The sequence below is a fragment of the Anguilla anguilla genome, chromosome 8 (genome assembly GCF_013347855.1).
Source record: "Anguilla anguilla isolate fAngAng1 chromosome 8, fAngAng1.pri, whole genome shotgun sequence".
Lineage (NCBI taxonomy): Eukaryota > Metazoa > Chordata > Actinopteri > Anguilliformes > Anguillidae > Anguilla > Anguilla anguilla.
In genome coordinates, this window is record NC_049208.1 from 4158247 (window position 1) to 4174483 (window position 16237).

Here is a 16237-nt window from a genome sequence, read left to right on the forward strand (position 1 = left end):
TTTCACAGTCCTGACCTGCCTTCAGTAAGGAAATCTGGAGAAAACTTTGTTCCTTTGTAAAAAGTTGTTGCAGCATTTCAAATTAAAAGTGGTATTTTTTTACAACAAAGTTGATTTAATCAAGAATGATGTGATAACAGAAAGAACAAACATGCCAAATATTGTTTATAAACATTGTATTATTTATGTTTCATCATTCTGTGTAAAGACATTTTCAAATCATTTCACATAAGGAACCAAAGGAAATAAATACTATGACAGGAAGCCTCAGTTCAAATGCTTTTTTATCCAGGAAACAAGTTTCCATACCTCCCACCACAGGAGGATTAGGTATTGGCTGGGTAAACCATAGTGTCTTATTCATGTTTCCGCTTTTTACTTAAGAAAAAACGTTGATGTCCACCATCATCTTGTGCCTTAATAACAGCTTAAGAAAGCAGGTGGTTGCGTGAAATAATTAAATTAATCCTGTTCTCTCATCAGACTCACAGTGGGGCATCTTGCCCTTGGAGTGAGTGCTTTCTGTATCTGAGCCACCCAAGTGAAGTCATTCTGGGTTTATCTCTGAAAAATATATTAATTCATAAATAAATATTTCTATGAATTATGTTTGTAATTTCTACATTGAAAAAATGTGTTCAAAAAATTAGATACCACACATGTAGACATTCGGGTCCGTGAGAAAACAGGGAGGGACAGAGGGCCAATGAGAACATAGAGGGGTCTGCAGTGATTGGCCCATGGTTCTGTGGCTGCTGATGTCACACCATTACTCTTTCCCCTGCTGCATTTCACTGAAAGTGCCACTAGATGTCAGCATTGGCTCACCGTCCCTCAGTGCTTATTGCCTCTGGATTCACCACCTTGGTTCTCCTTTTTTTTGTCGCACTTGAAGAAAAACATATTCTTTCTGTACAAAATTCAGAAAATCCACCACTTCCTCCCCACCTACTCAACCCAGCTCTTAGTCCAGGTGCTGATCATCTCCCATCTGGACTGCTGCCACTCCCTCCTTCCTGGCCTACCAGCCTCCTCCATCAGACCTCTGCAGCTCCTCCAGAACACTGCTGCTTGTCTGATATACTGTATACGCGTCTATTATACACACAGGACTCGTTTTATTACGTCACTGTGATATTTTAATGGATATCACCCACCAGTTGTTTGCCCTCAAGGGTGTTTGTATATGATGGGTGTGGCTATGGCCACGGAACTATATATAATGGGGGTTTTGGGAGCACGGGGGACTGTATTCAGATGATGTACCGTTTGGTCTGAAAGTGCACAGTAAACTCACTGGTTTTATCTGCATATCATTGTTGGACTATTTATTACAAACCAGCTCTCTGCATGGTGTCAGACGGTGGAAATGGCTCAAGGACTGAGACGGAATGATCCTATGGTGTTTGATGAGAATGTCGCGAAGTTGGAAGAAGTTCGAAAAGGAATGGCGGATATACTGCAACGCAGGTTTAGCGGACAAAACAAAGAAAATCCAAGCGTACACTCTGCTAAATCTGGCTGGACTTGATGCGGTTAAAAAGTCAGAGGCTTTTTTTGGGGCGGATGAGAACCAGGAAGACCCAGAGGTACTGTTACAGAAGTTTCAACAAATATGACTCCCGGTAAAGAATGTCATTATGGACAGACAGACGTTTAATACTATCTATCAGTCAATCAAGCTTTATTTATAAAGCACATTTCCGACGGTGGGTGCAACTCAATGTGCTGTACATAAAAAGACAGAAAAAAACAGGGTGACTGAAGGATATAAAAAAACATTTAAGATCTAAGGACAAAACTAAAATCAAGATTAAAAGTAGGGTAAACGGCAGCAGTAAAGAAAGTGGGGCAACAAGAAACACAGCAGACAAATGAGGTCAGATAAATAACAGAGCAAATAGTTTAAAATAAATAAAAACATAAAAATAGTATAAAAACAGAAGTAGTACAAATAAAAATAAAAGTATAAAAAGTAAATCAGGGAGGGTAAGAACCAGGCTAAAACCAGGTTAAAAGACCGTCCAAAAGCCTGACGAATCAATGCAATTCTTTGTCTCAACGTCTTTAAAGACTGTCTCAGAAGTGTGAGTTTGGCGCTGACTGACTGACGAGCTCATACGAGACCGCATTGTATGTGGCATACAGAGTGATACAGTGCGCAAACAATTACTTCGTGAGAAAAATTTGACTTTAGAGTCCGCTATCAACCTCTGCATGCTGAACGAGCAATCTGAGAGGGGAACGAAAGAACTGAGGAGAGAGACAGAGGTGTGCGCCATTCAAGCCCTGCGCTGTTCAAATTGTGATGGTTCACATCCTCCTGAGAGATCCAAATGCTTTAACTTTAACAAGCATTGCAACAACTGCGGCAGGATAAATCAGACTGAGACTGAAGCCACTGAATGCGTTTCTGCAATGGTAGCTGCAAGTAAAAAGGATGGCAAAGTTTGATTGTGCATAGACCCTGTCCATTTGAATAAGGCATTGTTGCAGGCACACCACCCCATGAAAACTATACAGCAGGTCATTGCAGATACGCCGGACACTAAAGCATCCACTCAATGCCAAGTGTGGATTCTGGCAGATTCCACTTGAAGAAAACTCTTCCAAAGTAACCACTTTCATGTCTGCAATAGGACGGTACAGGTTCCTCCATATGCCGTACGGCATTTCAGCTGGCAGCGAAGTGTTCCAGAGGACAACGGAGCAGCTGTTTGCTGGGCAGCCATGCGAAATCCTGGTTGATGATATCCTGGTGTGGGGCCGCAATAGGGAGGAGCATGACAAGCGGTTGAAGCAGGTACTGGATAGAGCCAGAGCTGTACATTTAAAGCTCAACTTGGAAAAATGCAAGTTCGGAGTCCAGGAGGTTCCATGTTAGGAATGTGACGGTATACCGGTATGACGGTAGACGGTAAAATTCAAATGTGAAATAGTACTATCATAAACGTAATGTAATACCGTGATGGTAAATCACGTGACAAAAGCTATTTTCATGAGGGGAATTTTTTTTTTCAACCATTACCCTAATAAATTATCTAAATAACCCATATTAAATAATATACTGGACCTGGGGTGTCTGCTAGTGTCGTTTAATGTCACCACCTCTTTGGCAGTGTTTCAGACCGTAGCCAGGAACAGCAGGGAAACGTCGGCGCTAATTTAGCCAATTTGGTAACTTGAGATGGCGACTATCAAATAAAAAAACACAACAAATCCCACAACGTAAAGTGACAGGGCACATACTGTATTTCTAACAGTAGTCCTTGCGTTGTTTTGTTTACAACGCGACTGCGCAAGTATAGACGGCTCCTTCGCTTTTCCCAACCCTGTAGGTAGCCGTTATTAGCTAGCTACAGCGTCGCCAGGTGTACGATAATTATCGTATTTGTACCATAATTTTACCCTCTGTACGATCATAAAATGCCAAAAAGTGCCCAAATGTACGATACTCTCGCCATTTCACAAAAAAAGTGTATGAATTTACTAAATCCCCTGGCTGCTGATTCAGGATCCGGTTTGCACTGTCACAAATCTGATCCGAGATCTGTATTTAGGGGCGAAGTCATTTAAAAACGCAGGTTGCATCTTTCCGGCCAATCATTATGCTTGACGCATGATGTGCGTGCACCCACGGGATCGAGCAGCTGCACGGCTGCCGTTCTCCTGCTTGTTCTTTCTGATGTGAAACGTAAGCTAGCTTGCTACCTACAAATTACCAGCGATGTTATTTTTTTAATTCATGTAAAAAAACTAGCAAAATGAGTGCCAAGGAGTCAGGCGAAGGCAGGGGAGAGGCAAAGAGAAAGTCGTCGGAAGAACTGAGGTTGAAGTTGACATTCTGTAATCCTGCTCAATTTAGCATTGGCATTGCCAAATGTTAAAACAAGAAATAAATAATTTTAAATGCAGCACAATTTTAAAACGTTACATTTTTTACACATTTTAAGAGAAATTATTGGTAAAACATTTAATTGCTTTGCCAAAAGTAATGTTCTACATTGCAGCAAGATTGAAAAATGATATATTATATATTAATATAAATACAATATGTTACAAAATATGTTACACAAGCGCTAATACACATTTCAATGTTATGCTAAAAACCTAGTGAAAATGGTACATTAAAGAACATTTGGTACAGTTATGAACATTCTAATCACATATTTGTGATTTTTTACTTTAATGGGTCTATTAAAATCACCAGATCTGATGGACATTTTGTGTTCTATGCAGACTATGAGGCTTTGTATGCATGCAGGTTTACAAGGATAAGTCAGCATGAAATAACATGCATGGACCTGCAGATGACTAACTTTTCAGATTGTTTAAAATACTTTGTCACAACATGCACAGACACTACATGGGAACACAGGGCCGGCCCGTGGCATGTTTAGGGCCACGACCGCTAGGGGGGGCCACACGATCCAATGTTTACCTAAGGTAAATAACGTTATTTTCGTAATTACATTATTCATCCCCTATCGCAGAATTAGCTGTATAAATTTTAAATGGAACGGCAACAGAACAGTGTATAACAATGCAACGTATGAAGGATTTTACCAAGAGAGCCCCCCCCCCTCGTTGTTTAGGGTTACCAAAATCCTAGGGCCGGCCCTGTAGGAAGATCAGCGCAAAATTCCCGTGAACCCTTTCACACACAAACTGCAGGATGTCCGATAATTGTCTGATAAATTCCTCAGAAAAATAATTAGGAAATGGCTACAAAAATGAGCATGTAAACCCTTCCACAGGTTGTTTCGTTGTAATACAATAGCAAGAGGGAAAGCCACTCTCCAAAAATCACTTCTGTGCATACTCTGGACAAATACCTATTCTTGATTTGGCTCTGTACTACACAATTTTAGATTTGTAATCTAGCAATTCACATGGTTAAACTGCACATAGGACAGTATGCAAGTGTGTGAGCATGGACTTTGCAGATGCAGTGTACATAGCATAGATCACAGAGGCAGTTTAGTGTACATAGCATAGCTCATAGAGGCAGTTTAGTGTACATAGCATAGCTCATAGAGGCAGTTTAGTGTACATAGCATTTACTCATAGAGGCAGTCTAGTCTACATAGCATAACTCATAGAGGTAGTTTAGTGTACATAGCATAGATCACAGAGGCAGTTTAGTGTACATAGCATAGCTCATAGAGGCAGTTTAGTGTACATAGCATAGATCACAGAGGCAGTTTAGTGTACATAGCATAGCTCATAGAGGCAGTACAGTGTACATAGAATATAGCTCATAGAGGCAGTTTAGTGTACATAGCATAGCAGGTAGAGGCAGTGGTGAGTGTGAAGGTGAACCCTTTTGTCTTATGTCAGTCATCAGTTGTAATTAGCCCATGGGGGGTACTGGTGTCTTCCCATAATGTGGCCTGTCAAAGCAAGGTGGGACCCTATCTCTCTCAGAGAGCTACAGCGCAGCTGCCTCTGCTGAACACTGTACAACTGTGTGTGTGTGTGTGTGTATGTGTGTGTGTGCGTGCGTGCGTGTGTTTTGATAAGAAAAATGCTTTCACAAGCACAAACAAATATTGATACAGCATATTAAATAAATTGACACAGCATAACGTTATAATTCTACACTGATGACTTATACAACTGTTGTTTCCATGCTGATGAATCGTAACGTTACAGCTCTCAATTATAACGATTACATATTTGAGCGACTGCGATTTAAAGTCATGGGTTGCTTTCGCAGTATGCTTCGGGTCATTGTCCATCTGCACTGTGAAGCACCGTCCAATGAGTTTTGAAGCATTTGGCTGAATCTGAGCACATAATATAGCCCTATACACTTCATAATTCATTCTGCTGCTTTTGTCAGCAGTCACATCATCAATAAATACAAGGAAACCAGTTCCAGTGGCAGCCATACATGCCCACGCTATAACACTACCTCCACCATGCTTCACAGATGAGGTGGTATGCTTTGGGTAATGGGCAGTATCTTCCCTTCTCCATACTCTTCTCTTCACATCATTCTGGTACAAGTTGACCTGTGTCTCATCGGTCTATAGGATGTTGTTCCAGAACTGTACAGGCTTTTTTAGATGTTTTTTGGCAAACTCTAATCTAGTCTTCCTGTTTTTTTTTAGGCTTACCAATGGTTTAATTCTTGTAGTAAACCCTCTGTATTTACTCTGGTGAAGTCTTCTCTTGATTGTTGACTTGGCCACACCTAATATTTTTGCTATTTCTCTGATGCATTTTTTTTTTGTTCAGCCTAATGATGGCTTGCTTCACTGACAGTGACAGTTCTTTGGACTTCAAATTGAGAGTTAACAGCAACAGATTCCAAATGCAAATGCCACACATGAAATCAATTCTAGACCTTTTATCTGCTTACTAGTAAATGAAATAATGAGGGAATAACACACACCTGGCCATGGAACAGCTGAGCAGCCAATTGTCCAATTACCTTTGGTCCCTTAAAAAGGGGGTGACCACATATAAAAAGTGCTGTAATTCCTACACCGTTCATCCGATTGGGATGTAAATACCTTCAAATGAAAGCTGAAGGTCTGCACTTTGAGCGTCATTTAATTTCAACTCCAATATGCTGTGGTAGACAGCTAAAATAACAAAAACTTTGTCAATGTCCAAATATTTATGGACCTGACTGTATGTGCAATTTAGATTCTCCAGTTAGCTTACCTTAGCTTAGATTCTCCAATTAGCTTAGGAGGAAACCGGAGTACCTGGAGGACACCCACGTGGACACGGGGAGAACATGCAGACTCCACACAGAAAGGCACAGGAGAGATTTGAACCCAGGACCTCTTTGGACATTCTGTAATCCTGCTCAATTTAGCATTGGCATTGCCAAATGTTAAAACAATAAATAAATAATTTTAAATGCAGCACAATTTTAAAATGTTACATTTTTTTACACATTTTAAGATAAATTATTGGTAAAACATTTAATTGCTTTGCCAAAAGTAATGTTCTACATTGCAGCAAGATTGAAGAATGATATATTATATATTAATATAAATACAATATGTTACAAAATATGTTACACAAGCGCTAATACACATTTCAATGTTATGCTAAAAACCTAGTGAAAATGGTACATTAAAGAACATTTGGTACAGTTATGAACATTCTAATCACATATTTGTGATTTTTTACTTTAATGGGTCTATTAAAATCACCAGATCTGATGGCCATTTTGTGTTCTATGCAGACTATGAGGCTTTGTATGCATGCAGGTTTACAAGGATAAGTCAGCATGAAATAACATGCATGGACCTGCAGATGACTAACTTTTCAGATTGTTTAAAATACTTTGTCACAACATGCACAGACACTACATGGGAACACAGGGCCGGCCCGTGGCATGTTTAGGGCTACGACCGCTAGGGGGGGCCACACGATCCAATGTTTACCTAAGGTAAATAACGTTATTTTCGTAATTACATTATTCATCCCCTATCGCAGAATTAGCGGTATAAATTTTAAATGGAACGGCAACAGAACAGTGCATAACAATGCAACGTATGAAGGATTTTACCAAGAGAGCCCCCCCCCCCTCGTTGTTTAGGGTTACCAAAATCCTAGGGCCGGCCCTGTAGGAAGATCAGCGCAAAATTCCCGTGAACCCTTTCACACACAAACTGCAGGATGTCCGATAATTGTCTGATAAATTCCTCAGAAAAATAATTAGGAAATGGCTACAAAAATGAGCATGTAATCCCTTCCACAGGTTGTTTCTTTGTAATACAATAGCAAGAGGGAAAGCCACTCGCCAAAAATCACTTCTGTGCATACTCTGGACAAATACCTATTCTTGATTTGGCTCTGTACTACACAATTTTAGATTTGTAATCTAGCAATTCACATGGTTAAACTGCACATTCCCAGCTTTTATTGAAGGACATTTTTTATACCCCATGTAGAAATGACAGCACGTTTAATACACAGGCCCCCCATTTTATAATGTCTGGGACATATTAACCCTTGTGTAGTCTTAACATTCTGTATACTCCCCTTGTCCTAAGGGTCGAAAGTGAATGAATTAAACTACAAAATACTAATCTGTTCCCATTTTTTGAACCATTGCCCCCCACCCACAAGGTGTATAAACAACAACAATAAATAAGAATACAATAAGATAATAGATACAAAACAAAAACGTGAAGAACATAAATTAATCAACTCTAATTAGCACATGTAGGACAGTATGCAAGTGTGTGAGCATGGACTTTGCAGATGCAGTGTACATAGCATAGATCACAGAGGCAGTTTAGTGTACATAGCATAGCTCATAGAGGCAGTTTAGTGTACATAGCATAGCTCATAGAGGCAGTTTAGTGTACATAGCATTTACTCATAGAGGCAGTCTAGTCTACATAGCATAACTCATAGAGGTAGTTTAGTGTACATAGCATAAGTCATAGAGGCAGTGCAGTGTACATAACATAGCTCATAGAGGCAGTTTAGTGTACATAGCATAGCTCATAGAGGCAGTGCAGTGTACATAGAATATAGCTCATAGAGGTAGTTTAGTGTACATAGCATAGCTCATAGAGGCAGTTTAGTGTACATAGAATAGCTCATAGAGGCAGTACAGTGTACATAGAATATAGCTCATAGAGGCAGTTTAGTGTACATAGCATAGCAGGTAGAGGCAGTGGTGAGTGTGAAGGTGAACCCTTTTGTCTTATGTCAGTCAGCAGTTGTAATTAGCCCATGGGGGGTACTGGTGTCTTCCCATAATGTGGCCTGTCAAAGCAAGGTGGGACCCTATCTCTCTCAGAGAGCTACAGCGCAGCTGCCTCTGCTGAACACTGTACAACTGTGTGTGTGTGCGCGTGTGTGTGTGTGTGTTTATGTGTGTGTGTGCGTGCGTGTGTGTGTGCGTGTGCGAAATCTCGCACCTCTCCCCACCCCTCCCTAGCCTATAGTTTAGCTCAATATACCTAGTTAGGCTAATACGATCACGTTAGTTTTTATTTGGCAGGATTGTTTTTGTCTGATTCTGATTAGGCAAATGTGATTTCAGTGCTAGTTTGTATTTGGCAGGATTGTTTGTTTGTTTGCTGAACAGGTTACTCTACAGAGTTGGAGTCCTGATCTATGTGGTCACTTCTGGCACTACGATCTTTACTTAACTCTAGTATGTTTCTTTTGCACCTCTGCACCTTGAACTAATGCACTTGTTGTACGTCGCTCTGGATAAGAGCGTCTGCTAAATGCTTGTAATGTAATGTAATGTAATGTGTGTGTATGTGTGTGTGTGTGTGTGTGAGACTGAGGGAGTGTGTGTGTGTGTGTGTATGTGGGTGTGCGAGCGTGTGTGTGTGTGTGCGTATGTCTGTGTGTGTGCGTATGTGTGTGTGTGTGTGTGTGAGAGAGAGACTGTGGGAGTGCGTGTGTGGGTGTGCGTGCGTGCGTATGTGTGTGTGTGTGTGTGTGTGTGTGTGTGTATGTGTTAGTGTGTGTGTGAGTGTGGGAGTGTATGTGTGTGTGTGTGTCTTCGTGGTTTTTGTGGTGTGTAAATAATTTTATAACTGCCGGGTCAAAAATGACCCTAAGACAATCTTTGTACCCTGGTGGTGTACAGCTTTCATGGAAATATTCACCCACAAATACAATAAAATGAGATGAACTGTGAGGGCTTCAGAGCTTCAGTCTCCATTCAGGTGTTCATCAGCAGTGAACCTTCGGCTGACGGACAGTTTAATGTGTTAATACAGGCAGCAGTGTGATTTCATAAGAAAACTAAATGTACACACAGGAGGCATGACTTGGTAATAGATGATGTGAACCCTATGACCAGAAAAAATGATTTTTAGATGATCAGGTCAAAGCTTTTTAATGCATAAGATACAGCCTACTTAATGAAGACAAAGGGTTTTATTCTTTCTCATCATACTTTTTTGCTTCTTTCATTTCACCGGAATGCTGATATAAATCAAGTATTACTTCAGTTTCCAATGCTGTCCTGTTGAATTCAACACTTTTGAATTCATTTTGCAATGTGACACAAGTGGAACTAACTCCAACAGCAATCAAAACAGACACTATCTCAACTCGGAAACACACCCACTTCACTAAAACACACCCACAAGTTATTATTGTGCCATGATACTGCTGGTCCTATCAGGGTTAACTCATGCACAACTACTTTATTTTCTGTTGATTTGATTGGTTAGAGTTTGTCTGTTCATTGTCTCACAAGCGCATGAATACACAAATCACACCTTACAATTCACAATGCATTCTAATCAGAGCTGCACTACTGTGAAGACTGAACAACTGAACTAACAAGATGACCGTAAGTATGCAGCATTTTGGATTTTTAAAACAGCTGAAAAAGACACAATCGAATGCTGCAAATGATGCTCTAATATCTACGGCCAAAGAGATAGTTAGTTTAAGAGTCAGTGTATGGAATGCAGATAAATTTGCAGATCTTCACGTGCGCATGATCACAAGAGAAATGCTTTGACCATAAATTTTCTTGTTTTTTCTGTATTCTGTTTTAAACAGAATTCAGGGGTGAACAACATATCCTTCATGCCAGGAATGAAACTGTGGGTCAAAGGTGCCTTTCATTTCAATCCACAAAGGTGAGTCATTGGTGCACATTGGCCTTTAATTTATTAGAAAGCCTTCTAAGGGCAGCATTAAAACTGGATCTCTGATAATGATGTAAATGTCACATTTGGGCAACGACCCCTTTTTCCAGTGTGTAACACAAGTCTCCAATCCTGCCGTGCATCTGTGAGTCATTGGTGCCTCTGTCAGCACTGTTAACACTCTTACTGAACCTCTTGCCGTCTTCATCCTTGATCATCCATCATCCATCCCTTGTGTGGCTCTTTTTCTCTCTCAGATTCTCCATCAATGTGGGCCAAGACGAACAAAACATTGCGCTGCACTGTGACGTGCGCTTCGGATATGGCTCTTCCCGCCCTGTCATTGTCATGAACTCCCGGGAAAATAACGAGTTTGGTGAAGAAGTGAGAGAGAGAAACTTCCCTTTCCAGCCGGAGCAGGAGTTTGAGGTGAGGCCTCGGACAGGGAGACACTGAGTCACTAAAAGGAGACTTCATCCAGTCCTCTGTACCTGTGTAAAGTTGACCAGCCTGCAATTTGGGATCGGGATCATGGGGGCACTGGTGGTCAATACCCCCCCCCCCCCCCTCCCAAATAGGCACTTGTGCCCCCCCAAACATAGATTGAGATCACAATTTTTCCACACCTAGTTGGCGATCGACACAATTTGAATGTGTACAGAGTTGTTCCATATCTTGTTCATGCAATGTGAATGACGTTTGCAAAGTCAAGAGTATAGGACTCCTTAAACTTAAATGCGTGCCCGTCCTAAATACCCTGGTGCCAACCCTACTGCAAGTGCTAAATGAAAAGGGGAAGGGCAGTGCAATTCCCTGGTAGGACACTGCTGTTGTACCCTTGTACTGCATTGCTTAAATATAATTGGATAAAGTTTAAATGCTATGTAAAATGGATGAGAGCGTCTGCTAAATTCCTGTAATATGTTCAGATGAGATAGTTCACCCAGAAATCTTCAGCCACCATTCTCAGAAAATTTACCCTTCAAAATCCTTTCTACCCTTCGGGCAGAAATATTGTTCCAAAATATTCCAGTCAAATCATTCCACTCTTCCTTCATTCCTTCAGTTATGTTCTTTATCCAAGACCAATTATGTAAAATATATTTTTACAGCAATGGAAATAAATATCAATAATATAAATGAAGATCAAGTTCTGCATCATATAGATTTGAGGTTTATTCATTTGTTATTACTCACAACATCATTGTTTTTCACTGCAGTCGTAGTGTGTTCTGTGTGAAGTGGACTGTGTTAACTTTCTTCTTTGGTAACTTAACTCTCCTGCCTTCTCTCACCAACCCCATTTTAACTTTCTTATGATTTCTTCTTCTGTCTTATAGGTGACCATTGCCATCACCGACAACACATTTCACATTATACTACCCGGTAACCAAGTTTTGGTGTTTCCCGACCGTCTGCCTGGCCAATCACGTAATAAAATTTGGGTTGAAGGAGATGCCACAATCCATGGAATAAGTTTAAGATAAAGACCAACGAGGAAGTGCGAGACTTTCTGGCTCCTGATTGGCTGTTCTGCTTCGGCTTCCCGCCACCTTCCTACAGCTGTGCTATGGCTGCACTTAGTCCCTCCCAGACATCAGTGCCTTTAATCTTGAGCTTCTCTGCAACATTTAACAGACCCCCTCTGGCGTCTGTCCAAACTCACTGAGTGTGAGAATCAGTACAGCTTCAATAATAAATCTCTATCATGAGCAAATCTCATCATGGTGTCTGTGTGTGGCTGTTCATTGGGGGGTGGGGGGTCTAGTTCTTTCTACAGACCTTGTGTATGAACATATTTTAAGGGTCACAAATGCACTCCTTAGTCAGAACTTGATGAATGTGTTCTGCAGTATTTTCTAGCCTAGACATTCCAAGGGCAAGATGCCCCACTGCTAGTCTGACAGGAGAACCAGGCTTCCTTAAACCACTTTGACAAGCACCTGCCCTGAAATTAAGGCAAAGAATTAAGGTGGACATTTACTTTTTTCCAAATATATTAGAGGAAACAATAATAAGACTTAATGGTTTTCCAGCCAAAACCTAATCCTCCTATGGTGGGAAGTATAAAAACTTTGCTGCCTGTTGGATAAAAAAGTATAAGAACTCTCAATAACTTAAGCTTCCAGTATTTCTTTCCTTTGGTTCTTTATGTGAAACTATGGGTAGGAAAAGTGTGGTAATCTCTACATTGCGTAACCAAAACGTATATCAATGCCCTTAGCATGCTAGCATGCTAGTTCAAAGGAAAATTTTGCACCTCACCAGTTTAAGAAAGATGGATAAAGGAGGAAGAAAGTGAGGACAAGAGGAGGATGACCTATTATTTTCATGGGTAAAAAAAATTCTCAGCATTAATGACACTCAATAAACTTATATTATGGAAAAGCTTGCATCAATAGTGTACATTCTTTTTAAAACATTGTTTTCAAATCGCACATTGTTCCCAAAGAAGGACGGACACGTAATGTCCCTGACACATATTATTAAGACAGGTCTATGGGTCCCATCCAAGATCATGACATACTGATATACAGGCTACAGAAGTACCCAATCACGAAGCTGTTCTGTCGGAGGGCAGTAAGGACACGAGCTTAGCAGTAACTGATGACAGTCCATATTTTAAACCCACTTACAGAAGGAGTCAAACAGCCTATACTTTTAACATTTCGATATGTTGCAACATCACAGTGCAGTTACAGCACAAAAAAGTTGTGCCTGCCGCTTATATTGCGAATTTCCTGGCACTCGCACCCCCTGCTGGAAAATGGCTAGAAAGGCAGCAGTGACACTGTACGGGTTGGTGCTGTGTGTGATATTCTACAGGTGCGTGCCGGTGCGCGCGCGCGCGCGTCTGTGTGAGCATGCATACATGAGTAGAGTATGGGGAGCAACTGTGAGGTGAATCTGGAGTGAGAATACTTTTATAAATTGATTAAATTAATGTTACATATCACCGAAAATATTTTCCCATTTAACCGGTTAAGAATGCAAATGGTGCGGTTTTTAAGCACCTTTGTGTGAGTCAATAAGAGTCTAAGCCTGTCCATCACTTTATGGTCACAGTTATTGCCCATTTCTTCCACATCCTCTTCACCAAAGCCAGCGCTCACAAGTAATAACGTGTTCTCAATAAAGTGGGGTCCACTTCCCTCTTGTGGTCACATATACATGCTACACCATTTGTTCCCAGTTCAAGCAACGCAGGAACTCACCAAGACAACAAACACTTCGCTGAAAAAAGTAAAAGTTTATGGTAATCACACTGGCCAGCGGGAAGGTCACTGAAACACAACACAAGTTCACGGTACAGCAACCCTCCACGCACTGATCTTCTAGCCTGGTTTAAACCAGTGTGGTGCGATTTGGTTTTGATGCATGGAAAATATTTTGCCTGAAATTGGAGAGTGACTGGCTGGATTTAACAACTGTCAGCAAATATCACCTCTATTGTTAGAAGCAGAAGTAAACTTCCATGTTTTTTTAGAGGTTTAAAGTACAGTAGGTACACTGGATTACCTCCTAACATATTCATGTTTGGTCTATTTGATAATAGGCTAAGACCATGAATCTAATAATATTATCATTATTAGGAAACTTTAACACGTAAATTTGCTGGCTTTCTGTCAGGACTCGTGGGGGGTACGGACCCAAAAGCAGAGGGACAAAACTCACAAATCCAAAATGGGAGGGGAACAAAAGACTTTACTGACAAAAAGGCAAACAAACAGGGAACAGAAAAGGCCACGATGGGCAAAAACACAAACTCAAAAAATATCTAAATAAAACAGAAAACAAGAGGAACTCACAAACACGGGCAGGGCAGAATACGGGCAGGCAGAGCACAAGGGCAGGTACAAATGGTCTGAGCAAACATACGTAGGAACAAACACAAGGAACCAGCACCCGAGTCAAGGGAACAAAGAACTTAAATGGACAGGGGGTAACAAGACACAGGTGAACTCAAAAAACAATCAAACCAGAAGAGGGGATCACAAGACACAGGTGGGAACAATGATGGAATAACGAGACAATTGAAAACAATCATACAATTAACAGGGGGGAGCAGGACACAAAACAGAAGTGCCGCCATCTGGCGGCCCAACAAGGGAAACACAGACAGGAAAACACAGAACCATGACAGTACCCCCCCCCCAAGGGACGGCTCCTGACGTCCCAGGAGGCCGACCCGGGGAGGGAGTGAACAGAGGGTGGGAGCTGGAGACAGGACTCGGGACTGGGACGAGACGAGACCGGACTCAGGACTGGGACAGGACAGAGGGGGAACTCGGGACTCAGGACTGCACTCGGACGGGGGAACGGGACTCGGGACTGGACTCGGACGGGGGAACAGGACTCGGGACTGGACTCGGACGGGGGAACAGGACTCGGGACTGGACTCGAACGGGGGAACAGGACTCGGGACTGGACTCGGACGGGGGAACAGGACTCGGGACTGGACTTGGACGGGGGAACAGGACTCGGGACTGGACTCGGACGGGGGAACAGGACTCGGAACTGGACTCGGACGGGGGAACAGGACTCGGGACTGGACTCTGACGGGGACAGGACTCGGGACTGGACTCGGACGGGGACAGGACTCGGGACTGGACTCGGACGGGGGACAGGACTCGGGACTGGACTCGGACGGGGACAGGACTCGGGACTGGACTCTGACGGGGACAGGACTCAGACAGGAACACCGGGAGACCTACAAGGACAGACAAAGGGACAAGCAGGCGGGGAGACACACGGCAAGACCGACAGACACACTAAGGGACAGACAGAGAGGGAAGGAGAGGGGTGAACTATGACACACGGACTGACAAATGGGCAGACATGACAAAAAACACACAGACTGACACACCGACAGACAGGCAGACAGGCGGGAGAACAGATTGGCCGACGGGCTGACGGCCTGGGGGGCAGACAAACAGGCCAACATACTGGCTGACACACATGCGGGAAAAAATAGACAAGGGGGCAGGTGAACAGGCAGGCACACGGTGGGGAACATGGATAGGGCGAGGTCTCGGGGCACTGGGTAGGGCAGCGATGGCTTGGACACACTAGGGGGCGTGAAAACGCTAGGGGGAGCACGAACGCTAGTGGGAGCACGAACGCTAGGGGGAGCACGAACGCTAGGGGGAGCACGAACGCTAGTGGGAGCACGAACGCTAGGGGGAGCACGAACGCTAGGGGGAGCACGAACGCTAGGGGGGAGCATGAACGCTAGGGGGAGCACGAACGCTAGGGGGAGCACGAACGCTAGGGGGAGCACGAACACTAGGGGGAGCACGAACACTAGGGGGCGCACGAACACTAGGGGGAGCACGAACATTAGGGGGAGCACGAACATTACGGGGGCAAGGCAGGTGGCTTCGCCAGCGGAACAGCGGCCAGAGCAGGCCGCGGCGGGCCCTGCGGGACAACAGACGGTGCAGGCGGCCTCTCCGGGGCTCTGGATGGCTCTGGAGGCCTCTCCGGGGCTCTGGATGGCTCTGGAGGCCTCTCCGGGGCTCTGGACTGCTCTGGAGGCCTCTCCGGGGCTCTGGATGGCTCTGGAGGCCTCTCCGGGGCTCTGGATGGCTCTGGACTGTGTTGTTGCACAACTTCATGTTATTTGTCAGCTC

The 16237-nt window shown here is 43.0% G+C and overlaps 1 protein-coding gene across 4 annotated transcripts; it reads left to right on the forward strand.

Annotated features, from left to right (window-relative positions):
- The first annotated feature begins 1242 nt into the window (after nucleotides 1-1242).
- On the forward strand, nucleotides 1243-12326 carry LOC118234061 (galactose-binding lectin l-1-like). 4 transcript variants are annotated; one of them, XM_035430373.1, is made up of 5 exons: nucleotides 1244-1589; nucleotides 2640-2803; nucleotides 10516-10595; nucleotides 10862-11033; nucleotides 11945-12326. In XM_035430373.1, exons 2-5 carry the CDS (start codon nucleotides 2660-2662, stop codon nucleotides 12089-12091), a joined length of 543 nt encoding a protein of 180 aa, XP_035286264.1. In that variant the 5' UTR covers nucleotides 1244-1589; nucleotides 2640-2659; the 3' UTR covers nucleotides 12092-12326. The 4 variants fall into 4 exon arrangements, with proteins under 4 accessions (XP_035286262.1, XP_035286264.1, XP_035286263.1 ...); XM_035430371.1 differs by lacking the exon at nucleotides 2640-2803 and having other exon boundaries at nucleotides 1243-1589; XM_035430372.1 differs by having other exon boundaries at nucleotides 1244-2803.
- Nucleotides 12327-16237: the final 3911 nt, after the last annotated feature.

Coding starts and splice junctions, on each gene's coding strand:
- LOC118234061 (XM_035430371.1), top strand. CDS start 1,392: ATGATCCTATGGTGTTTGATGAGAATGTCGCGAAGTTGGAAGAAGTTC. Junction 1,590..10,515: donor AGAACCAGGAAGACCCAGAG/GTACTGTTACAG, acceptor TGTTTTAAACAG/AATTCAGGGGTGAACAACAT. Junction 11,034..11,944: donor AGCCGGAGCAGGAGTTTGAG/GTGAGGCCTCGG, acceptor TCTGTCTTATAG/GTGACCATTGCCATCACCGA.